This window comes from Rhinolophus ferrumequinum, chromosome 20 (genome assembly GCF_004115265.2).
Source record: "Rhinolophus ferrumequinum isolate MPI-CBG mRhiFer1 chromosome 20, mRhiFer1_v1.p, whole genome shotgun sequence".
In the NCBI taxonomy this organism is placed as follows: domain Eukaryota; kingdom Metazoa; phylum Chordata; class Mammalia; order Chiroptera; family Rhinolophidae; genus Rhinolophus; species Rhinolophus ferrumequinum.
In genome coordinates this window covers 13,651,444-13,678,448 of record NC_046303.1, presented here as the reverse complement: position 1 = coordinate 13,678,448, position 27,005 = coordinate 13,651,444, and the positions used below count along the sequence as shown (strand labels likewise).

Genomic DNA, 27,005 nt, shown 5'->3' with positions numbered 1-27,005 from the left:
GTCTCTGTGGTATTAAAATTTCACAGGTTGGGGGAATGGGAGACAAGGTCTGACATAGTTCCTGGGGAGGGACTTAATGAAAAAAGCCTTGAGAGACACAGATTTACCTAAACACTGCATCTAAAACATAGTATAGACCCAACTCCCACTGCCATTCTCTGACCTCTCATCCTGCTTTACTTTTCTTGCCAGCACTGACCACTACCTAACGTGACGCTGTTGTTGCAATTTCTTCTGGGTCCCCATCTAGAATGTTAGGCTCCACGAGAGCAGAGGCTTTGTTCACTGCTGTGACCCCAGCACTTAGAACCGTACAGGTACTTGATAGGTGAGACTGTGTGAAAACAGGCTGTTGGGTTAGATGTTCTCAAAGGTTCCTTCTGCTGTAAAGTTATGTGATTCTAAGAAGCCCTTAAAAGTAAGATTAGCCGAAGTATCATTTTTGATTCATCCCAGGAAGCCATTCCTTGCATACCAAAAGCATCTCAAGAGAAGGTGGCCCCTGTTCACGACCCCCAGGCCCAGGCCCAGCTGTGTTTTAGGAAGGCTTCGGTATATTTATCAAAGCAGCTCCACCGTCAGAAACTTCAGTGTAACAGAACCTCATGCTGCATCAGGTGATAATGAAAAGATTCCAGGATTTCTGACATTGTCAGCAAGAGACAGGCCTTTATGACTTGCACTCAGCTTCTAACTGTCAAGACGGGGGTAGGAAATTGGTTGGGAGTCTTTCCTGGAGAAGAAAAGTTCTTGAGCTGTCTGTACACGACAACAGGCATAGAACTACCACAGCACTTTTAGACCTGAGAGAAGCCTCAGAAATCGTCCATTCCTACAGCAGCGTGTAGCTCTGGATCTCAAAGTCCAAGTTTGAATTCTGATTACAGAATGGCAATGAGCAAGCTGTTTAACCACTCTGTGGACTCAGCTTCCTCATCTGTACATTGGAAATAATAATAGGTGTACCCTAGAGGTAAATTAATTCATGGAAAGCATTCAGAACAATAATAATGCCTAGTATACTGTAGGCATTCAACAAATATTAGCCATTATCACTACAATCAGTCTTTTGGTTTTCACTTTTTTTCAACTTGGAAAACCGTTTAATCTATAGGTTTACCAAAAACTCTATCTGTAGGAGAAGAACACTATTGGGAGTTCTATAGAAATCCAGAACCTCAAGAAGCACTCCTGGAAAACAAGTCATTAAGCTGGATTTCACATATTCCACTCCCCAAGAAATGGAGACTCAATGTTGAAGTGACCAGTCAAGATCACACTAGAATCCCAGTCTCAACTACTGACCCTCTTGTTACCTCCTCATTATCAAGGAAGTACCAAATGTGTGTGCTGATGGGACTTCACCACTATCAAAGGAATGAGGGGTCATGAGTGACATACAGAAACTGGAACGCACGAAGCAGGCACTGGACCTTCACAGAGAATCATGGAAGTCACATGGCCCTCAGTGCAAAGCAGGAAATCCCTCTGTGGCATCCCTAACAGAGGTTAATACAGTCTCTGCTTGAATTATTTCCAGAGAACCCACTGCTTTTCCTGATAGCCTTTGCTGCTGACTAGCTACAGACACCAGAATGAGAAGCAGTATATACCTATCCTTTATTCCTCAGGAATTTCACTGTTCCCAGGGCAATATGATGAAGCCTTTGGAGTCAAGCATGCCTGGCTGTATAATCTTGACAAGGTTACTGACCCTCCTTAAGGCTCAGTGTCTTGACCTATAAAATGCAGATAATAACAGAACCACCCTCTCAACTTTTCTGAGAGGGTCAAATGAGATAATGCCTTCAGTTGTGTTTAATAGTCCCTAGCACATAGACGGAGCTCAATAAATTACAAATCCTATTATCTCTATAACTACCCACTCTTCCCCACTTAAGCCACTAGACTACGCATTAGCTATTCAACAGAAAGGCAAAAATTCTCAAAAGCAGACTTGTTGGTCCAGAGCAGGAACTTGTCCCCCCAGATCAGGCCCTCCCTTCCTCCCAAGTAACAGAAGTGTAGGCAGGGCTACACGTGCCACCACCTTGTAGCTACATGTAGCCATGGAATTAAGTTCTCACCAAAGGAATAAGAGTGGAAGTGACTGGTTACTCTTGAAGGCCTGGGCCACAACACATTGTATGTGCACTCCTCCACACTCTTTCCTTTCCTGCATGATGAATACAAGGGTTCATCCTCAGGGAAGGGCCCCAGAGAATCCAGCTTTTACCAAACAGAAGAGAAGTAGACTGTGGGAGAGCAGAGAAATAAGATGGCAGAAGCCTGAAGCCCTGAATGACTGCATGGAGCCGAGCAGCCTGCCTACCCACCATGGATCCTTATGAGAAAGAGAAATAAACTTCTTGGACCTTTAATCTACATAATGTTGGACCTGTTTGGTATAATAGCTGAGTCCTTTATCCTAGAGTGACTACTCCTTGGGAGCAGTGACTTAGCAAAAACTTTACAATACCTTTAAACAAACTGATGGTAAGATTACAACCACAATCTGAGAGGCAACTCAAAGCGTGGACATTAGGAGACTATTAGCACAAAACATTCTTTAAATGCCCTTTAAATCTTGTAGACACATGGGAAAATTAGCCCCTGTCCTTTTTCCAACTCATCTGATGTAACATAAAGAAGATAGGCCTTCCTCGATCGTGCCGAAAATCTCTGATTAAAGGCAAAGCATCGAACTCACTCAAATCCTTTAAATTCCTTCAATGCTTCAGAAATCTTTATTTCAAGCAAAATGTGAACTTGAAAAAAGATCAGCTAAGTCTATTTTTAAGAGCAACTTAATCTGGTCCTTGGAGCTGAAGGCTTCATGATAGAGGATACATGTCTGGATATAATTCAGTGGACATTGGTGTAAGTCCCTATATCATAAACTTAGTGCTATTGCAGAATGGGGACCCAGAGATGAAACACAGAGTCACGACTCATGCCTTTTGGAGGCTCACAATCTAGAGAGGAGAAACAGAAACAATGGAATAACAATAATGGAATGCTGTCTGTAGTACCTGTTATAACAGGTAATAATAAAAGCATTGATCAGCTCATATTTATTAAATGTTTAACAGGTGCCAAGCACTGTGCTAGGACTTGCCTCTTACTTAACCCTCATAATAGCCCTATATGACAGATATATTCCTCATTTTGCAAACGAGAGAATTATATATTAGTAAGTTGTCCAAAGTCTCAGAGCAGCCCAACCAGAACTCTCGAACCTCAGCCACCAGAAGGTGTGACGTACAGTGGGAGATTGGGGAAAAAAGGTTCCCGACGAGTGGGTCAGCTCTTTTCCATCCTCTGTGACACTGGCTCAGACCTGGGGGAAAAGAGATCCACCTGGCAAAGCAGCCCCAAAGCTTTTCGGAAGCTCTCTCTGTGCTGGGGAAAAGCATCACAGGAAGGGTCCCCTATCTTCTCAGCTATGCCAAATTGCTCAGGGACTTAGAAGGCATACACAGAGCACTGGGAAACCCCAGTCAAAGCCTTTGAGTTCTTCAGTAACCTCAGAATGGAAACCGGGTCACCCCGAACCAGAGATGCAGATTCCCTGTTCTTTGTAGCTAAGCAGAAATCATTTACTTGCTTTTTCCTTTCTTAAGTCTTAATTTCCCTATGTGAAACGCTTATTCTAATTGCTCACTGGGGAGTCCCAATGTATGCCTCCCAAGTTCTTTGGGACGTTGCAGGGACAGCAACCTCTGTTTCTACAGTATTCTGATCACGTTAGGGGAATTTTATATCTCATTACTAAATTTCAAATCCGTTTGGACTTTTTCTATTTCTGATAAATGGTATCTGTCCTAATGGGTTATGGTTCACACACATCTCTCCCCCTTCCCCTTAGGAAGAAATATGTTTCCTTGCCCTATCAACCCTGTGCTTGGCCATGTGACCTGATTTGGCCAAAGGGATGTTATGGGCAAGATATGGATAGAGGCCTTAAATGAGTTTCCACTTGTGCTCCAGTGGTCCACCAGGAGAAAAACATGCCCCTAGTAGCTACTTCAGGACCTTCAGCCTGGTCCTCAGAATGAACACACGTCAGATGACTTGTGCCCAACCCACAGTAGACCAGCTGACCAGCAGCCTGAAACAGAGCCACCTGGCTGAATCCAGCTTCCATCAGCCAAAGAGTCACCCTGTACACCAGAGAGCATGAGAATAAGTGCTTATTGTGGAAAGCCACTGAGTTTTGGAATAGTTTGTTATGCTGTATTACTGTGACAGCAGTTGACTAATGCATCATTCTATAGTATTTGGAAAGGCTAAATTACAGGTACAAATACATGTATTTTTCTGAGTACCTCACACTCTTTGATTTTTCCCTTGAGTTTCATTAATTGCACATTCATTCACCCCAAACATATGTACCATTTCTCAGTTACTTGAACAAAAATACTGGCAGATTAGAATACGGAGAACGGGTTCATATGCCCTCAATACAAACAAAAGTTCACCTTGACAGAGAAATGTTAGTATAAACATCTCCCCTTAAGATGCAGATGTAGAAGACAAACCAGTATCTATTTTTCATGGACGAACTACAAAATACTACCTTTCCAAGTAAAAAAAGGTGCTGATGGTGAAAAAATATGTTCAGGCTCATGGTCTATATAATCTCCCTCAGTAAATTTCTGTCCTTCTGTCAATATGTTTAAGTTACCACTTTAAGACCATTCTCTCTTCTCCCGCTTCCTTTTCCTTCCTTTCTTCCAATACTTATATCCACTAAAATCTATGTAAGATTTCACAAAGCTCCTGAAGAAAAATTTCTAAGAAATCTATAATTTCCAGAGTTTGGAAACTGCACCAAACATTTTTCATGCACCATTGTGATTGATAATCCTTATTTTCACTCCCACTCCAAAATAAAACAGCAAACACTAAATGAATTATGTCTGTCAAAAGAATTACGTTAGTCAAAAATTTGTGTTTCAAGATAGATTTCAAAACACAAACCGGGCTTTCATGATTGAACAGAAAGCAAACTAGATTTCAAGAGATCTAGAGATCAATCAGGGTTTCCCAGATCTCCGCCAAGGCTTTGAGGGTGGTAGTGGCGTCCTTGAGCTACCTGAATGTTACAAAGAGCATAGTGGAAACTATAGCCATTATAAAGCAGCACAACATTCCACATCCTTTGGGGCTGGTATTACTGCTACTCCTTTAGCTGACACTGGCTGACACACAGGTCTACACGTGCAGGCCCGTGACCACTACTGCTATGGAGTCCCCGGCCACTCTCCTGCTCACTCCCTCTGTCCCACCATAGCAGCCTCCTTGCTGCTTCTTAAGCACGCCAGATACTCCTGCTCAGAACCTTTGTCTTTGCTGGGCCCTCTGCCTGGAACAGCTCACTCCCCTACTTCATTTAGGTGCCTTCCGAGACGCCTCCCTCTCAAAGAGGCCATCCCAGACTCCGTAATCTCAAATGGGCCTCTCAACCTCTGTCTCCTGACTCACTCTATTTTTCTTCACAGCGTTATGACAATTTCAAATGATCGTATGTATTTGTGTTTTGTCTGCTTCTCCCATGAGCACGGACTTGAAGTGTGTGATTCACTGCTGTAGCCCCGGCTCCTAGATGGGGCCTGCATAGTGGGCGCTCAAAAATATTTACTAAATACAAAAATTGGGCATTTCAGAAGTTGCTGCATGAAATAAAAAAACAACAGAAAAACAAAGCGGTTAATTACTTATTAAATCAGATTGTCTGTTAGACAAAAATCTGTCAAGATACAGAATCCATAGGGAGGAAGAAGGAAAAAAAAAAAAAACCAAAGGGGCCCTCAGTAATGAAAGAGTAGAAAACCATTTCTTTATTCAACTGTTGAGAAGTCACATGAGCCTGGATCAACTTATGTATTGGATCCCAGCATAGTCTTTAAAGAGGAAAACTATTCTACAGGACTGAAAATGATTTCAATCATTGTCAAATACCATTTAGGAATAAAGTATTTTAAATACTTCTACAATCAGTAAACAACTCAACTATTGCCACTCAAACCTCTAAAACAAGGCCTAGAACAAGGCCTAGCCCGGGACTTTCCTGGGAAGCTTCTAGCATTTGAGTATGTGACATTTCAAGGACTACGATTAAAGAGATACACAGCCACTTAACAAGGAGAAAATGGACTTTTATGAGAATCCTACGGTCATGTTCCTGGATTTTTTTCACAAAAGCTCCACAAATACGTTTGAATGACTTACAATAAACCATTACAAACAATACATACAAAATCATCTGTTTTTCCATTGCTTAGTTGATACAACATGAAAAAATTATGTTTTCTGTTTATATAGTTTAATAAACCTCTCTAGACTCTTAAAATACCTTTTCTCCCAAATAGAAAATTATATTATCAAATATGGAAGTCATTTTTCTAATCACATGATCTAAAGTCTAAAAACTTAAATCTGGATAAACAATGCTAAATTAAGGCTGGTATATTTTGAAACAGCAAGAATTTGTGTGTGGAATGTTTTAACAGCTCATGGATTCCTACGACCACTCAGTATGACTTATACAAACACAAACCAAAACTCTACCAGGGAAATCGAATTTCACCAAACATCTCAAAGTAAAAATGCTTAACAAAAAACAGAAGTGCATAAGGTTATTTTGATTCTTCTTCTCCCATCATATTATGGAAACACAAAGAGGACAAAAGAATCTGAGGGGAGTGGCAAAGTTAGCATCATCATGGGTGCAAGAAGATGGTACCATCACATCTACGGTGTGCTTCTAGTTGCCATGTCCTTTACGGGCATGTTTGCACTTAACACTTTGCGATAAATGGCGTGGCCAAGGTCACAGAGCCAGCAGGACTCGAGGCAGCAGCCCTCCCCACTCCACGGCAAATTCTGGTGAATTCTGAAGAAAAGACATTTCTCCAGCAGTTTCCTCCAGAAGGCAAAGAAGGGAACTAACTGTCTGGAGATATCTTTTCTTCAGAATTCACCAGCATTCCAACCGCTAACACACCGAATATATATGCTATCTCACTGAACCTTGAGATACATACTATTACTCCCATTTTAGAGATGAAGAAAATGAGGCAAAGAGAGGTCCCATACCTTGACAGAAGGAGCAAAGCCAAGATCCCAAGTGGGGCAAGTTGGCTCCAGGAACCACAAGCTGAACCACTGCTCTACTGCTGTTCTCTCAACTTCTCTTAGCCAAGCACTCTCACTCACTCATGACTTGCAATCACCTTGCTTCTTCATCTCCGGAATTAGCTAATTGGACGATCATCTATCTCTAAGTTTCCCTCTAGTTTTTCAGTGACACAAGGCTCAAACATCTACAAAAGTTTTTTGGTTTTTGTGGTGTTTTTTGCCACGATGCAAACACTCAGGACAGTTTCTGAATGGTCCTGCTTTATCTCCAGGGAAGAGAAGTGCAACTGATGATGCTCTTAATACACTTTTAGGATGAAGGTTCATTTTTCAGAATTTGGTATAAAAGAAAGATTTTAAATCGCAAAGTTTTCTTACTAAAAATCAGGGGGTGGCCGGTTAGCTCAGTTGGTTAGAGCGTGGTGCTGATAACACCAAGGTTGCCGGTTTGATCCCCGTATGGGCCACTGTGAGCTGCGCCTTCCAAAAACAAACAAACAAACAAACAACAACAACAACAAAAACAGTCAGTTAACCATTTCATAAAAAGAAATGGAAATTTCAAAAACAAAACTATCAGCTACCATTCTTTCCATTACACCTCTGTAGTTTATATAACTTCCTTGTTGGAAACAATGGTCTTCAAAGTTTACATCTCAGCATTCATATGCAGTCCATTAAAACACACGGCCTATCATTCATATCTCTTATTAAAGACAGGGATTAGGTGGAGTGGTTTTCTTGGACAATATTTTAAAACTATCTGTATTAGTTGCAAATATTGAAAGAGAGATTTCACATAAAAATCTTAATTTCTAGCTTTTCTCTCAAATAATAACACTAATAAAGGATCTGCGACAAGGGGCCTGTGTTCCAACATGGCAACACTGGGCTGGAGACGAACAGCATCTGCCTTTCTAAGCGAAGCAAGGGCTCTCCAGTTTCCCAGAGTCCGCACCGCAGCCAATTACATTGACCTTGGTCACTTTACTCAGACACTATGTCCTAAGGGCATTTGCGTTTGAAATCCTTAGGCCACAGGTTCTCCAGTTTGAGCACTTATGCTCTGCTATGTACCTGAGATATTATCACATCTCCAAACTTGCTCTGTATCAAAATAAACACTGCCTCCTGTAAAACTCAAAACTATATCCAGAGTAGGAAAAAGAAAAAAGGCTCATACCCCTTTAAAAGTTTGATTCCTTTTTAAAACTCCATAAATCCTTACAATGCCACTTATTTCATTAGTGTAAACCAAAGGGTTCCCAATCTGGACCACACATTAGAATCAACTTTGAAATGTTAAAAACACAGACTGGCCATCCCTGGTCAGTCACATCATGAGTTCTGAGGGTGGGGCCCAGGCATCCTTATTTTTCCAAGTTCACCCAAGTGATTCTGATGGCAACCCAAGTTGAAAACTACTGATGTAAACTCTACTGACATACGAGTATAGGTGTGACTTATAAATCAATAAGACTGATTTCCATAAGCCACAGATAAGAGTAACTCTCATTACTTTACAATATACATTCCATAAACACTTAAGACGCTGTCATCTTCCCAGGTTTTGACGAAATATTATTACTTTATTCCAACACCTGAAGTGAGATGCTCATATAACATCTCTGAACCAAATTGTTTGTCGATGGTTGTGTATTTTAACAGCAGATATTTTGGTGTGGGCCCCTGGAAGTGCAGACAGACGTGAAGCCAAAAGGGAGTTTCCATCTTGGGCAGAACACTGAGACACATGAGGTTAAATCTCACACATTGTCAACCATTAGGTTGAGTTGGTGCCAAAGTCCAGATGTCTAATGTCAGAAATACCCTAGCAAAACATTGACTTGGTAAAGAACTGCCTATAGATTACTTGGGCCTGTGAAACACCTGTGACACTTGCTAGGTCCTGAAGGGGAATTTTAGTCCCCAGTCCACCAACCTGTCTCCTCTCCTGAGGAAAGGAGAGAGGCCTAGAAAAGTTCATCTGGAATTTTTGAGGTGAACGCTTTCTGGACTATGTACTTAGGTTGAGTTTATGAAGAAACTTCAAAAACCCCATTTCCTTTATTTAATGTTGATACCTGAGGAAACATGGGCATAATTTATGCTTCTTACCATGGGGTTCGGTTTACTTAACAGTAAGCTGTACAAATACATTTCTACAGATTCCCCTGTTCTGGCCATTACTCACATAATTACGCCATGTATTGAGAATGAGATAGCTAAATTAGCATTCAAGAGACTTGCACTGAATGAGTTAGGTAAGAAAAAGGGTGCTTCGATTTTAAGTCCAGATGTGCTCCAGCCACAGCTCGTGAAGGTCTGGTGATGGAGTAATATGGTCTAAAGTGTACTGTCTCTGGGAGCGACACCAGGGGAGTGTCTGGCAGGGAGCGCTCTAGACACGTGCCCAAAACAACCAGTGTTTTGGCTCTTGATTCACAATGTTTATAGCTGGGTCCTGTTAGGTATCACTGATCTGGGCAAATTTTTAAAATAATGCACATGGACATAATGCCATTATTTTAATTTTGAAAATCTAAAATAAAAGAGAAGTTTATAAGTGTGTATAGTGTTAGGTATTGTGTTTGTCAGGAGTTCCCCCCACCCCCGTAAATAAAAATCAGGGAGAGAAAGAAAACTGGTTAGCACCTTTAGCAGATTCGGTAATCAAAACCATTTTAGAACTGCCAAATTATTGCTTTCATTGTTGTTATGATGCTTGTGGACCCCCTCCCAGCCTGTTTATACATTTTCTTCACAAGTCTGGAAACATTTCTATTTCTACCAGTAGGCAAGCATCAAAGTATCTCTCCCATCATCCAAATTGCTCCCTTTGAAAATCCAGCCTTTCTGTACGTAAAATACACTTAGGTACACAAGAGCCTTCTATTAAAATGCAAACATCTTATAGAGGGTCACAACTTAGGCTCTAAAGAGCTGGTGCTAAGGTATAGGTGACACCTGAGAGCAAAGCCTACCCTTTGCTCCCGAGCATTTCATTGGCTATGTACTTTGGGCCAGGTTATTTTGTCTGTCTTGGTCCACGTCCAGTGTCAAATGGGACTAATACTGTGCTCTGAAGCAATGCACATAAAGTAACTGGCTAGTGCCTCACTAGTAGGTACTTAAACAGTAGCTATTGTGACTATTTTATACAAAAAGGAGATTGTCAAAACTGTCCAAGCTTGAAAAGCTAAAAGGTAGTGCAACCAAGATTCAAAATCCAGTTCTGTAGCTTCACAATCCAAGCTTCTCCCCACCCCGAAACCCCTGCCTGCTTTATACTAAAAACCCCTGGCAAAGAGGTGGTAGGAAGCAAGATAAACTTTTCTCCTAGCATTGTTTAAGCCCTAGAATGTTCTAGGCAACCAAATATCATAGGTAAGACAAGAAATGACTTGACTAAGCTTCATAATGTTCTCCACCTTGGAAAGGACTAACCAAATTCAATTTCCAAGTATAGGAGCAGCCGGATGGCTCAGTTGGTTAGAGGGCGAGCTCTCAACAACAAGGTTGGCATTTCAACTCCCACATGGGATGGTGGGCTGCGCCCCCTGCAACTAAAGAGTGATAACGGCGACTGGACTTGGAGCTGAGCTGCGCCCTCCACAACTAGATTGAAGGACAAAGACCTGGAGCTGATGGGCCCTGGAAAAACACACCCAATAAAAAATTTTTTTTTTTTTAAATTTCCAAGTATAAAAACAAATTCCCAAGACATGGATTTCCTTTTCAAATCTTAAAAAAAAAGGCTTCTTCAAATTCCCTTAATATAAACTACCCTAGACTAACTGCATAACTGGGATCTGTGTGTATGCCATGAACCTATACACATAAACACATAAATATATTATTCCTCATATATGCATACCTCCAGAAGATATGCATATATGCAAAGGTATGTTTTTCACTACCCAAAGTTATCTTTGTAACTTGTTCTTTTCACAGCCCCAAAGCACTTGCCGATTTTTATTTTCATGTCATTTCTGAAAACACTTCTTGAGGAAGAGGCTAGGAAAACCACAAGGCCCCATTCCCCAGAAAGGGGCTGCGTTTCTGGGGGAGGCAAAGTATAGGTGGTTACCCTGAAGCCTGATGCTCGCAACTCTGGCAGAGAGGTGGCTATGCGCTACAGGTCAGAGGGGAGGACCAATTAGAACGATGCCATCTTCTGAGGGAGAAGAGGCTTTCTGCCCTGAAGGCAAATACTTGTTTTACAATCTTATCAAAAGGAACATTCTACTTCATATTTCACTAGATAAGGTATTTAACAAATATGGTGGCATATTTACCTCCAAACTGGATGTACTTCTATGATGGGGTGATATTTACTTCATAGGTTTGCAGTGAGGGTAAATTAAATGGGTATGAAAGTTGTTCTGAACACCCTCTGGCACCTAGTAATGACTCCCTTATCGGTACCAAGAAATGGACCCAAGTATTGTGAACCCTGCAGCTTTAGACCTTCTTTGTGGGAAAAATAAATGCAACATTACAAACACAAGATGCTTATAAAAGTGATTTATTTAGATTAAGAAATCATACCAAATACAAAAACTTAAAAGTTGACATTACCAAAATATCACAAAATCAAATCAGGAAAAAGAACCAAGTACATGAATTAATTAACCACCTCACACACCACAGATAAATCAGTCGTTTCTCAAGGCCTGAGATTTTACTATGGGATTTTACTATAAACACTTCTGTTGGGCTGCACACTCTGATTACTTCTCATATGACAATGATTTATATTAATATTTTCTATAACGTGCAAAGATAAACCAGTCCTTTCTCAAGTGTGGATGATTGAAATTTATATTTAATTATTGATAATTCAGAAAAACTATTTTCTTTTTTTTTTCCCTAAAGATTTTATTGGGGAAGGGGAACAGGATTTTATTGGGGAACAGTGTGTACTTCCAGGACTTTATTCCAAGTCAAGTTGTTGTCCTTTCAGTCTTAGTTGTGGAGGGCACAGCTCAGCTCCAGGTCCAGTTGCTGTTGCTAGTTGCAGGGGGCGCAGCCCACCATCCCTGGTGGGAGTCAAACCGGCAACCTTGTGGTTGAGAGGATGCGCTCCAACCAACTGAGCCATCCGGGAGCTCAGCGGCAGCTCAGCTCAAGGTGCCATATTCAATCTTAGTTGCAGGGGGCGCTGCCCACAATCCCTTCTGGGACTCGAGGAGCTGAACTGGCAACCTTGTGGTTGAGAGCCAGCGCTCCGACCAACTGAGCCATTGGGGAGGCAGCTCAGCTCAAGGTGCCCACCACCACTTGTGGGACTCTAGGAATCGAACTGGCAACCTTGTGGTTGAGAGGACAGACTCCAACCAACTGAGCCATCCAGGAGCTCAGTGGCTGCTCAGCTCAAGGTGACGTATTCAATCTTAGTTGCAGGGGGCGCTGCCCACCATCCCTTGCGGGACTCGAGGAATTGAACTGGCAACCTTGTGGTTGAGAGCCCACTGGCCCATGTGGGAATCGAACCGGCAGCCTTCAGAATTAGGAGCATGGAGCTCTAACCGCCTGAGCCACCCAGCCGGCCTCAGAAAGGCTATTTTCTGACTCACAGCTCTGTATTGGTAATGCCATATAAATTTTTAAGATTGTTGTCAAATTTGTAAATACCTCTATTAATTTTCTTTCATATACGAGCCATAAGAATTCAGGGCATTACAAGCTTTCTTGTGCATTGACTAACTTCAAATATTCTGTGTTGAAGACATTCATTAACCAGTTTTCTGTCAGATTTTGTGTGTGTGTGTGTGTGTGTGTGTGTGTGTGTGTGTATGAAATGAGCAAGAAACTTAAACACAGACTTCTCATTAAAAAATGGCACATTTATAAATGTATATTTGCAAGGAGTGTATTCTGAACAGAAGGAACTTCCATATTAAATACACTTAGATAGAACTGAACCCTCCATTTACAATGTTACGCATCAGCAAGTAGAAGAATTTTGCAGACTAGCTTCTGGCTCCATACATTTCAAACCAATTCCTATTGACACATTCATGCTGCTATACTACCTCTGACCCTGCCCTTTGTTTAAGGACCCCAGGTGAGTTGGCACAGTAGATGGTATTCCTGGGAAGTGATGGGCTAGGAATAACTTAACTAGACACAGAGATAACCGCAAACTGTATAAACACATCCCACTAAACCCAAACTAAAGGTGTCCTCCATCCATTTGCCCTTAGCTGTATCTCAGAAATACTCTCAACTCCAGTGTCACTGAACCCAAGCAGAAATGGCACAGAGGGGAAGTCCGAGTGGAAAAGGAAAATATTAACTGACTGCTATTAATCTTACTTTTTCAATTTTACAAGTTATGATCCCATGAACGCACTGCTGTGGATACCGGTAGGGGTCGTCTAGGACCTTGGAAAGGGCTGGGTGGACCCTAGCAATGTAATAAAAAAAAAATGGTAAAACATGTATTAAACAAGTGACGGGCCCTGGGGCTTTACCAGCTTCACAATAAATCTGCCTCTGTAGTGCTTATGATTATTCATCATTTATATCAGTCTGTACTTGTCTGGTCTCTCCAAATAAATTTCAATTCCTTGGAGACAGGAAGTACTGTCTTAAGTACTAGCATATAGGAAATACTCAAAAACGTGTGTGGTAGTCCTACTATCCTTAGTGATCTTGACACACACAGAGAGAATGTATATATAATGTAAATGTATGTTTGTATTATATACACACAATATACATACATGCATGTATATATGTACACACATACATATGTGTGGTGTATATATACACATACGTGTATATACATATATTAATATATTATATGTTACATATGTATATGTATTATAGTTTTTTTACTTACATATACGTATGTATATAAATGTATATAAGCATATATACATTTATCTATACATTACGTGCATGTGTGTGTGTATATATACATATATATCAATTCTATGATATAGAGTCTTTCCGTGTTAAAAGCATGGTATCCAGATCTTGTCCCTTCAAGGAGGTCAATCTCAGGAGAAAGTCACTGTTATAGCCCGGCAGACAGTAAACAGGGCTTCCTTTAGGAGGCCAGTGGGTGAGCCAGGCAAAGGCCACTCCGACCTTCAGGAAACCACCAATGCTTTCTGGTGCTGGACAGAGAGTCTGTAGTCAGTGATCCAGGAAGAGTCACCGACTCCTACCAAAGTGGACCAAGAGTTATCAAGAAGACTTCATCCTTAAAGAGAATATCCATTAATCTGGTCCCTGCTTGTGCTGGCCTATAAAAAAAAAATAGGTGAGAACTACTGCAGCATATTTCAATGCTTAATGCAAGTGGAAAATACAACTTCTTTAAAGTGATTTAGCATATTAAATGAAAGGCATTTTTTAAAACCAATATATAAATGTCTGACACTTGCAGTATCTGATTTTCAGAGTCTAAATAAACAACATTTGCTAGTCAACATTATAGCCAGGTCAATATGGAACAAATCTACTACCGCGTCATGAAACAAAATGCATTAGCTGCAATCCAGCAAGAATTTCTTCAGTGGTGCCCATGACATGCCCGCACTGTCAAGATCTGAGGTCAGGGATAAGGATGGGACAGGGAAATATAAAGACATGTGGGGTATGGTTCTGTCCTAAAAGCGAAAGCTAGGGAAAAGGGAGGAGTTGTAAGAGGGTCAATAGGATCGTGTCCTCTTTCTCAGACCTCAGTCTAACACTCAAGGCCTTTGGCTTCCAAACAGTCCTAGGAAAGCCCCTCTCATCTAGTGTCACCAGCCTACTCCCGCCTTGACGCTTCTTCACTGTCATCAACAGGAAGAATCGGGTTTTCTGAAAACAGCTGTCAGTTTGCAATTTCTAGAATTGTCAAGATGGGAAATATCTCCAAACTATATGCACTCTAAAGGACACGTTTTCCAAAGGATATGGAAGGCTTCTGTCAACCCAGTCAGCCGCAGGCAGAGATTTTCTGTCTGTACGTTTCAGTCACATATCAGAAAACACGCACACTAAAAGGAAACAATCAGAAGCTTGTAAAACTTCTGAGACAGGATGTTCACCTGCAATGTTTCATAAAGGGTGAGTTGACTGTTTACAGGTGAGAAGTGGGCAAAAGGAAAAACTAGTGAAGGTGGTGTTTTGGGAAAAATGTCATGAAGTTTTAGATTTAGGGTTACCCCCCACCCCCAGTGTGTGAGGGGTGTGCATAAGTGTGCATCTGCCCATGCACGCACTTAAAACTCCCCCTGGCTCTGTACCTGGACCTTCTTGTGAACCCTGGGAGGGAGTAACGGGCATCCTGCCGCCAAGCCACAGGGTGCAGGGCGAGAGCAGGCCAGGCAGTGACAAGCCTTTCATTCACTCATTTATTCATTCAGTCATTCCTTCTCCCCACAGGAAATGCCCTCGTGGGATTGTGCCCACAGGCCCAAGGCACAGTGCCTCTTTTTAGTCCTGGGTTTTTTAAATAAACACAGGCCACAAGGAAAGGCCATGTTGGAAGCCACTGGCCTGGATACCACTTTCCAATCCACAGCGGCAAAGGACTTTGCCAGTGTCTAAAGTACCTCTGGCCACACAGAAGAGAAATGGTCAGAGGCTGCAAGCCCAGCGCTGGACTGTTAAAGGGTCTCCTGTTTCCTATTCTCGATCTTTCCAGGGAAGGCCCTGAAAATTTCAGTTTGAAAATGCCCAAACAGCATCACAAGAAAGTGGACACAGCCCACATTCTGTTAACCTCTAATGTAGACTTTGATAGAAGAATTCCAAACATACTTATTTAGTAAACACACAAAATGTCAAGAAATTGGATGACGTTGCTAATTTAATACTGTAGGTGGGTACTTTACACTTATTAGCTCCCTTAATTCTCATCAGGCACTCTATGGGGTAGGGGCTGTTATTATCCTCATTATACCGAGGAGGAAACTGAGGCACAGTGTGGTTAAACCATTTGTCCACAGTCAAACAGCTGACAAGCGGCAGAGGTGTGTATATTCTAACCCAAGTAGGCTGGGTTCCCTATGCTGCCTCTCAGATGATCCTTATCTGAAGAGATCAGAGTTACTTTCTGAAGGAGGAAACAGAGATTAATTGTGTCTGGAGAGGGCGTAGGGATGGTACCACTAGTTCATCTATTCGGCAATTTGGCAGAGGCCCAACTCTGGGTACCTGCCTGACATTCAAATTCCAGCTCACACTTACAAGCCATGGAAACTTAGGCAAGTTATGTAAGCTTTCTGCGCCTCAGTTTACTCACCTATAAAGTGGGGATGACACAGACCTAGTTAGTACACATCGCACACCCATCTATTTAGTATGCTATAGTGCTTCTTTGAGAAGATAATGCAAATGTTTACCCAATTATCACTGGAGTCAAATTCTAGATTATTGATAGTAACTGCCTTATTTTGCTTTCCAGAGACTTTTATCTTCATTAATCAGACGGTTTACAAATCTACCCTATGAAGCAGCATAGATTTATTACCTGGGTTTTGGAGATGAAGAAACCAACAAGTAGAGACTCACAAGAAACCTGCTGACAGTGAGGGTTGAGAACCCCCAAGTCATAGCTACAACAGGCCACTATTAGTCACTAACACTCCATCTCCTAAGAGGCCCGTGCAGGGAAGCCCTAAGTCAACAACAGCAAAGCTGAGGCTCCTAACATCTGGGAGGAGTTGTAAGGACCTGCTAGTTTAGCGCCATCACGAGAATAATAGAATTGGGTTAGATTCTGTGTTGCGGTTTACCGTTTACGAGATGCAGCCTGCCTTGGGGCCTTTGCACTCACTGCCTGCTCCCTCTGCCTGGTCCTAGACAGCCCTGCATGTCCTCATGGCTAACGCCCTCACTTCTGCCAAGGTTTTGGTTCACCTCCCAGCTTCTCAGTGAGGCCTATCCTGGGCAACCAATTAAACATTTCAACACTTCCTCCCAATCCACCTTAGGCTGCTCTCATCTTTCTCTTTTCCGTACTGCCTTCCAACATACTCTATGATTTACTTCTGGTGCTGATTGCTTGTTGTCTATCTGCCACCACTAGCACATAAACTCCCCCAAAGATTGGGATCTCTGTTCACCGAAAAATACCAAGTGCCTAGAACTGTGCCTGGTACAAAACAGGCACTTATTACGTAAGTAAATTCAAAATGCAGAGGCACTTTTACAAATGTACCAAATCATCAAATCTGGTAAGAATGATTAAACAGTTGTCTCTGACACCAAAAGCCAAAAGATTTTACAACACTGGGACACACGGATGGAGGAGCAGCCATCATGAGTCTGTGACATGACCTTCAGTGCTAAATTTAGTGCTCTTGGTGTTTCTATGATTCCTAGTTACCGGTTTAACTTCACCTATTTAGGATATTCATGTCAGGATTGTTTCTACAAACTCAAGTTACCTATTCACAGGTTAAAAGCAAACAGATCCTGATCAGCTTTTCCCTTTTCCGGGAAACAGAGCCAGCCTATGAATGAATTGAAAAGGAGGCTGGATGCAGGAACACTTCACAGTTGCAGGGCTGTAGGATTTCTAGACAATTTAAGTTGTGCGGAGGGTTTTAGCTGGGATACGCTGGACTATAAACAGAGCCAGGTGCTCCAGCACTAGACCAGTGATGACAAACAAGGAAGAAAACAGGACCACAGGTGCAGCACTCTTCCAAGAGGAAGGAAGACAGCTAAAACAAAGGATGGTGAAAATCACACTTCCCTTGGCTCTACTGCCCCAAATCCTTATTCCTTGTGGGTACAGGAAAATGGTGAAAAACAAGAGCTAAACACACACGTACAACAGAGACAGCTACATGCAACGCACTTAATTAATCTGAACTAAACGATAGTTATAATGAAAACTATAGGCCTTGTATACTGAAGGCCTTGAAAAAATCTATCAAGCAAGAAACATGCCAAATTTCCATAAATCTTCATTTCATTGCTGTTTAAAGATTTTGACTAGTGTGAAATGGTAACTAGGAAAGGTCCCCAAGATGGCAATGTCACCTAAGCATATCTCTAATACTTTTACGACTGCTCAATAACAAGCTCCTTGAAAAAAAAATAAAGAATATTAATATATACCTCTTAGTAGTCTTTTCATGCATCTTTCCATTTGTGGCCACTTGATAACTCTGGACATGAAATCAGTGTCAGTCATTAAAAAATAATCATCTACCTGTCTCCAAAAATTTATAGAATGAACCACAAACAATAGAAACCACTTAACAACAGAACTTTCACTAAATGCTTTGTCTGATATATTTTTACTCATGTCTCTTCATCAAGAGTGTATTTATATGACACTGCCTACTAATCGGGTTTTTTAATTCTTTTTGAATTAGGTTATTTTTATTCTTCTTATGTCTTTCTGCATGTGCAGCTGATCTTTGAAAGTAAGGGGCCTCTCCTCAGCCAAGGTATACAATAGTTTAAGATGGTCTCTTCACCCTGGGATTTCAAGTCTTTGTTCATTTTAACATTTACTTTCCATCAAGTTTGCCAGTACATTAAGTATAGTCATTCTTAGCCTTGCTACACAGTTTGCCTAAGTCATAACTATTATTATAAACTTAATTTTTCATATTTTCACTAAGAGAAAAACACTAGCCCTTTGAGGGTGACTTAGAAGTTGAGTTTTAGAAAATTGATGGAACACTTAACCCTCTTTAAAAACGGTTGCACAACACTAAAGACAAATTCTGCAAACTTAAGAAAGCTCTTGTGAGTCATCAATAGTTTTAAATCATCTAATTGATTACAAACTAAATCCTCAAGGATAACTGTAACACATTTTAACAATATAATTTTCTTTTATATATAAAATATAATAAATATATTTTCTTTTAACTAGCTAATTAAGTAGGCCGGCACTGTGGGAAAATTATTACTCACCTTACGTTAATTATAGTTTACCCTGAAATAACTGTTAGCCAGAGTGAATGGGATATGCAGTGACAGCCTTCCCTAGGTCAGAAAATATTATTTATATGTTTATATAATATATATTTATTTTATTATTTGTATTTATTATTTTCTATTTACTATTCAAAGTAAGGAATGGACCTTGAACAATATTTCTCCTGGAACTTTGCAATACTGGGGTTTTAGTATTAAACTACCCATCATGAAAATTCTGATTTACCCTTTAAGCGCCTTTAGTTATGACTGTTCAATCACGATATGAATCAGCAAATTTGTTACTCCATTAAACTCCAGCTTTTAAGACAACCAAAATTTGCCTAGCTCTTCTGTCACACCTTTATCATAGGAGATGACAGAAGCTATTACACGGATGTTTTAAAACTTTGCAAGTTTCAAAACCGGGTCAATTACTCATCAGGGTTATTTTTTGAAAGACTTTTGTAGGCATTTTCAATGATTATTTCCCATTCTGGATGCCCCCTCACCTCCCATTCTAAACTAGCATTCAAGGCTTATCAAGCACCCACTGTGTGCAAAGAGAAAGCATTACACTAAGCAAAGGAGCATAAAAGGCTCGGCCTCATTTTATGCTGTGCATAAATACACAGCAGTCGTGATTTATTCCCTCAACTTTGTAGAAACGTGAGCGGCATCCACATGGCCGAATCCGCTGCATTCATTTGGAAATGACTTTCTGGGGCAATTTACAGGTTCTCTGGATTAGACAGCCTCTTTGGGGCATCACCTTCACCTTCCAGACCACACAGGACAGACAACTCGTGGGCGCCGGCCACACCTTCCGCAGGTGGCTGGATCGTCTGAGCCAGATGAACCCGACCCACCACCACCCCTCGCAGGAGCTTCGGATATGAGTGTGTAAATATGTGCAAGGACTTCTGAGAATTAAAGGACTTGTTGAAAAGCCCCCGGGGTCCTGGGCAGGATGGGAAAGCAGACGCCCTGCGAGGCGCCCCCTCCCCCGCGGCCACCGCGTCCCCCACTCCCGGGGCACTGCGCAGGCCGCCGACGCCGATCGGGGCGCAGCCGGCGCACCTCGGGCCTAGCACCATTTGAAAGGCAAATCGCCCAGCCGGGGCGCATGTAAATGCCGGGCCGCGGGCCCCCGGGGACGGCTCTCCCGCGGACGCAGCCGCACGGGCCTCGGGGGCAGCCCGGCCCTGGGGCGCTGGGCGCGGCCCAAGGGTGCACTCGGGACCTCCGCCCGCAGCGTCCCGGCGTCCGCGCCAGGCCGGGGCAGCGTCTCAGGCCGGGCCGGGGCAGCAGGCGAGCACCGGGTCCTCCGCCCGCCACCGCGGGCTTCGGCCCCCTCCCGACGCACCACACCTAGCAACCGGCGCTGACAGGACGCAGTGGCGGCGGCGGCGGGAGGAGGAAGCGGAATGGCTGCCGCGGTGGAGCCACCCCCGCCCCCCCCGCTCCTCCCTCCCAGCGGCTGCAGCCGCCGCCGAGCCCTGACAGCTCGAGCTCGGGCGGAAGCGGCGGGCGGCGTGCATCGCCCGCCCCCCACCTCCCCCGGCGCCTCAGGCCGCTCGGACCACCCGGGCCAACTAACTCCGCGCCCCTGCTCAGCGCCCGCCGCCGGGCCGCACCCTCAGCCCGGCGCCCCCTCCTCCGGCGCCCGGCCCCGCCGCCGCATCTCCGGGTCGCCGGGTCCGTCCTCCCGCCGCCCCCGCTGCGGCGCACCCCCACTCCCACCACTCCGCAGCCGGCGCGCACGCCCCTCGGAATCCGCCAGCCCGCCGCACCTCGGGGCGCCCTTCCCCGCCCCCACCTCGCTCCCCGCCCCCCCAGGCACCTCGCGCCTCCGCATCCCGCCACCCCCAAGCGCCGGGCTCGCACACACCCTCTCCGCCCCGCCGCAGCCTGCCTCCCTCCTGGCCACCCCTGGCCATTCTGGGGTTCTCTCCTGGGCAGGAGTTTCCGCGCACCGGGCACCCCCGCCCACCCCCGGGCCATTTACCGATGTGGTTGTCCTCGATGTGCTCGATGAGGTCGGCCAGGGTGGGGAAGTGGAGTCCGCAGCTCCCGAATCGGCAGGTATTGGAGAAGAAGGAGGCGGCGGCGATGCCTGTCATGGTGCTACATCGAGAGCCCCCCTGGTGTCGACTCTGCGAGCGCCGGGAGGGCGGGAGGAGGGAGGGAGGGAGGGTGGGGTGAGGAGAGGAGGGGCTGGGGGAGGGGGAGAGAGGCGGGGTGAGGGGAGCAGAGAGGACGGGACGGAGGGAGAGGGGGCGAGAGCGATGCAAGGAGAGCGTGGAGAGACCGGGAGGCAGAGGGGAGGCGGCGGCGGCGGCGGCGGCGGGAGCGGCGGGAGCGGCGGGGGAAGGGGGGGAGGCCGCCGCAGCTGGGAGGAGGGACCACGGCTCGCGGCAACAGCTGTGCAGCCCCAACCTCTGCTCCTGGACCGAGGCCTCACCTGGGAGCGCCTGCCACCAACTTTATCTCACTGGGCCTGCTTTTCGCAGTTGATAATACGTGCAATCTGTTTGGCGCCTCCTTGGTTATGTATGTTACATTCTTGATATATACACATCTATTAATTACACATGCATCCAGCGATGGGAACTAGGGGAGTTACCCAGGCCCCTCTCAGGGACATTTGTTTGCACTTGGCCACCTGTCTAGGTGTGACACTGACGTTCACAGGGGACCCAGGAAAGGTAATTGTGTGCACCTTCTCTCGAAACCTTCTTTTTAAAAAAAGTCCATATTCTCTGGAGGTTTGTACTAACTAATTGATTTTAATGAAGTTTCCCTCCAGGCCAAAAGAAAATCTTAGCTTTATTTAAATTTCAAAATAGAGTGCTTGATTGTCAAGTGCATTTCCTTATGTTTTACATATGTACCATATTTGTCATATTCCCTGCTGCTTTTGGGAAAACGAAGACTTCAAATGATTTCATTTCCCCAGATTACAGCCCCCCACTGTCCCATCTGAGCTATGGGAATTAACTTGTCTCCCTGGGAGCAGAAGTGACAGTGCATTGGTTAAGGCTAGAAGAAGTGGAAAGAGGTTCAAGGGACATATCTACTCTTCATTTAAAAGAGAAGAGATTCTCCAGTCAATCAAGATTGCACCATCTTGTGATCATTTAAACCATAATGGTGACCAGTTAAGCACTTCCGTTGAATTTGATAGTTTCCCTGAAAACCAACATTTTCCTAAGAGTCAATTAGCTCATTGTCCTTACCCCCACCCCAACTGCACTCATAGTTTTACCTATTAAGTGTGTATTCTCCAATAGAGCTTTTCCAAGTGCCTAAGGAACATTACATTCTCAGCAGCTTATGATCCAACAGTACATTTTTAAATTAATGCAGGTAGACTGAATTTAGCATTTTTCTTTGGACAAATTTCACTTATTCTCTAGGGCAGATACATAGAGAAATAATATTCCCCTCTCCATAAATTATATTCATCTTTAGTGTTATTTCTAATATGATGATTAAGGCTTTTCATTTGTGTGTTTAGAGTAAAGGCACAGCAAAGTTTTACAGTCACAGTGATTGGCTGTGATGAGTTCCCTCACCCATGGCATTTCCTCTTGCCCATTTCTCCTGTCTCCCAGCTCACAAGATGACAAACTTGTGCTGAGATGACAGTTGGTTTGGGTGAGGCTGGGGCAGTTGTGTTGTTGAAGTTCAGTTTGGTGCTAAGAATGGTTTCCTGGACCTACTTGGGGTTGGGGGCAGGGCCCGGGTGGGCCTGATACTGAGCCAAGAACCCAGTTGGCCAAACAAGGGTCTAAAGAGCAGGAGTTAGAATTCTAGATATTGAATTAGAATTCTGGCAGCTGTGCAGTGCTTTCAGCTGCCCAGCCTGGAAAGGCCTTCAGCGGAGAGCAGGCTTAATATACACCAAACTGAGTTAACAGTACAGGGAAAGGCAATGCAAAAGCTCCAGCCAAACAGCTTCTCCCTAGAGCTGGGTGTTAGGCAACCCACCATGCAGTGCTTTGGAGAAGTAGCAGCTCTGTCCTCTGTTGGAAAAACTTTCTATCTGGAATCATTAACTCCAGAGACAGTGTGAGAGGAACAGAGGTAGTTTAGGCAAGAAAGCTCAGAGATGCAAAGTGCCAAAAATATGCAGGTGAAGGATGAAGGAAATAAAAGGACTGCGTTTCACTAATACATAAATCTCTACTACCTGCTATCAGTTTCAGTATTCCTCAAATAAAACGTTGATGGCCAACTTTAATCAATAGATTTTTATAATAAATGAACCCAAATGACTTATAAAATGAATCAAGATTTTGATTTTTAAGATTCAAGTTTTTTTCTTTACCTTGGGCAATTATTAAAAGAAGCGATTCTCCAGTCAATCAAGATTGCACCATCCTGTGATCAATTTAAACCATAATGGTGACCAGGTAAGCATTTCAGTTGAATTTGGTAGCTTCCCTGAAAACCAGCATTTTCCTAAGAATCAATTACCTCATTGTCCCCACTCCCATCCCAACTGCATTCATAATTTTACCTGTTAAGTGTTTCCTATCTGTATTCACAGTGTATTCAGTAAGACACCAATAGACAATAAAAGGACAAAGATATAGTAACCACAAGCAAACTTTTTTAAAAAATTGCTTTACAATGGCATGATTACCATATGTACTAAAAATGTTTGTTTCAAGGGTGTCCCCTCAGATAAAGCCAATATTAGGCTATAAAAATATATAGAACAAACACTGTGATGTCCAAGAGAAAGTGATGGCTGATATACCTCCATGCTTACAAAAAAAAAAATTGCCTGCCTGATTTGAGTGGTACAAATATCTGAAAGGAACAGAACAGTGAGGGAACTGAGCAGTCCAAAGGATATAATAGTGGCAATAGACTAGACACATTCCCTGGGTATAAGACCCTTTTCTTGAAAACCATTTACCTCTTCCCAGAGCAATGTGCCTCTGGGTTTCACTAATGTGTAGGCCTCAACCAAGTATGGATCTATAGTGGCCCCATAGCTTGGTGCTTAGCGTTGCAAACGATTTGGGATCCAGTAACAGTCTCCCAAAATCCAGCATGACCATTGCCCACGGGATTGGGGAACCACCAAGAAGGTGTGAATCCATTAGTCTAATGGAGCCAATGGAAGCCACCTAAGGATTCTGCTTCATGCAATTGTCTCGCCTCCACCTACAGGATTCGGTTAATCTAGGGATCCACTGATAATCAAAACCGTGTACTTCCTGTGCCCTGCACGGACATCTGTTAGCACAAGAGGATGTGTTTGAACACTGGATTCTATTTTGAATTTGACTCTCCATACTGCCTTCACCTCTAGGTTTCTCATGTTTTCTAGGTCATTCTGCAGGCCCTTCTTAAGGTGCTTTCAGGTTTCTCAGATGGAAATAGGATCTTAGGTGGCTTGAGGCATTCCTTCCACTACCACCAAGTGGAGACTGAGCAGATCATGGACACAGGTCTTCAGCTTATGCCAATCTACGACCCCTTGTAAGAAAGCCTGATGTTCCCCAGCTCTTGAAGACTCAGGTTGCCAATTCTGCCAACACCAACCTTTGCCTTGACAGGATGTTTTCTTTAGGCCCTACCTTCCTCCAAGGAGGACAATATCTAGTCCACATTTTCTTGTTTAATATATATGTATGCAACCAAGTCTTAAGTTCTTTGTATTGATTTTTTTTCCAGCTCAGAAATGAAACATTATCTGCTCTTTGATGATTAATTCTCTTTTTGGCCCCCAGTCTCATTCTGCCTAGAATTAAGGGTTGGCCTCAGTGAGTAATGGGTTCTCTAGTCAGATGCCACCAGTGACCAATTCTCATGGGTGTTACCCCTTAGCTCCCCACCTGGCTGCTTCTGCCTTTCTGACTAGATACGTAGTCATGGCGTTGTATTTCCAATTCCTTGCAGGACTTCTTCAGAACGAAATTAGTGAAATAGCCAGCCAGTGACTACAGTTCTAAATGAGCATCACAGGTCCACCCCCTACTACAGTCTGCCACATGCCACCAATGATAGCTCCAAACCCAAATCAGACGGAATATGGCCAGCCCAGACTCGGGTTTAAATAAGGTCACAAGAACAGCCAAGTAATCAGTATTTCACTAGATCCTTTAACATACCTTGACTGGATATTTTGCAAGGCTCATGGTGCACAAATCCAGCAGGTATTTATATAGGCAACTGCATGGACAGTGACCTCAGGATTTGTACAATCCTGCAGTCCTGATCCATTGTGCAAGATACAAGGGGATACAATTTAGATAAGGCAAGTTTCCTCTCCTCACGTGAGGAAACACTGAATGTTTTGCAAGGTTCTCCTGAATCTGTTCTTGGAGCCTGCCTGGGGTGGCTCAGCGGACTCCACCTACTGTCCTCTTGGCTGCTCTGATGTCTGCTGTTTCCCTCCTTTCCAGCTTTGGCTCCCTTAGGGGAGGATAACTCCTGTTACTGTTGACTGTAATGGAGTCTCTAAGGCACTGATGCTTGAAAAAGACTGTAGGAGATGTGTTCTTAGGCACTATTGATGCTCACCCAGCAATGCCCAGTGTTGACTTCCTATTCCTTCAAAGGCTGCTGGCACCTTTTTTTGTCCTAGCTTTTTGAGGTGTCACCAGCTCTCACTATTACGATTCTTTCCTGTGGGACTCAGACACGTGCCGTTGGAGACTGGGCAAGTTGGGAACAATGCTCCATGATCTCACCTTCCCTGCTAGAATCCCTCACTGCCAAGCATCACCATCGGAATGAACTTGTATTGACCGTCCCATTCAGATCTCTGCAGAAGCCTTGCAGCATTACCTCCTGCCGTTTTCTCACATATACCGACAGTTCAAGATGGACCAAATTATTTTAGTTTTCAAAATGCACTCACTGTAACACACACAGGCCACCTTGCCTTTGCATGTGTTGTGTAACCTGCCTGGAACAGTCTTCCCTCTTCCCCTCTCCCCCTACCAAACACGCTTCAGCAGCTCAGCCTATTACCTCCTCCAGGAAGCCTTCCCTGAATCCTGCCTCCTCTTCCTTTCCGGCTGAGCTACATGCTTATCACCTGTGCTCCAGCCAGATGACTGTTGGCTCACGGGTCTCCCTTCTTTCCCTAGACAAGTGGTTCCCAAACCTTTTTTAATCAAGAATCTCGTCAATAAAAAATTGAAGCCTTGGACCGGCCCGGTGGCTCAGGCAGTTAGAGCTCCATGCTCCTAACTCCGAAGGCTGCCGGTTTGATTCCCACATGGGCCAGTGGACTCTCAACCACAAGGTTGCCAGTTCAATTCCTCGAGTTCTGCAAGGGATGGTGGGCTTTGCCCCCTGCAACTAAGATTGAACACGGCACCTTGAGCTGAGCTGCCGCTGAGCTCCGGGATGGCTCTGTTGGTTTTTTATCCTCTCAACCACAAGGTTGCCTTTTCGACTCCCGCAAGGGATGGTGGGCTGCGCCCCCTGCAACTAGCAACGGCAACTGGTCCTGGAGCTGAGCTGCGCCCTCCCAACTAAGACTGAAAGGACAACAACTTGACTTGGAAAAAAAAAAAAGTCCTGGAAGTACACACTGTTCCCCAATAAAGTCCGGTTCCCCTTCCCCAATAAAATCTTTAAAAAAAAAAAATTGAAGCCTTGATCTCATGAATAATTTTATTTGTAAATTATATATGACACAACTACTCAAATATTATATGTATATTATAAAATAAGTCAGAGACTTTAAGAAGATGAATTTTAAAAAAAACATAAATGGAAGACCTAATATCTTCATCCCACACCCCAGAGTTGTCTGGCCCCCGTCGTGGGGTGAATGCATTCCATCTTGGGGGCCAGTGATCCCAGCCTTCTTGAGAAAGAAGATTGTCTTTCATTGTGCCTGCGCGTAGTACTCGATGAAAGTTGTACGGGGACATAGCCCAGCACTGTGATAAGGCAACGCGCTAAAATTTCCGTTTTCAATGCTGAAGCAATTTCCA

The 27,005-nt window shown here is 43.7% G+C and overlaps 1 protein-coding gene across 1 annotated transcript in view; it reads right to left on the bottom strand.

Moving 5' to 3' along the window:
• The window catches only part of JAZF1 (JAZF zinc finger 1), a 311,508-nt gene extending 290,140 nt beyond the window's left edge, over positions 1-21,368 (bottom strand). The window contains exon 1 of the mRNA XM_033088421.1: positions 21,041-21,368. Coding sequence (XP_032944312.1) covers positions 21,041-21,155 — 115 coding nt within the window. The 5' untranslated portion in view covers positions 21,156-21,368. The remainder of the gene's footprint in view (positions 1-21,040) is intronic.
• Between the last annotated feature and the right edge of the window lie 5,637 nt (positions 21,369-27,005).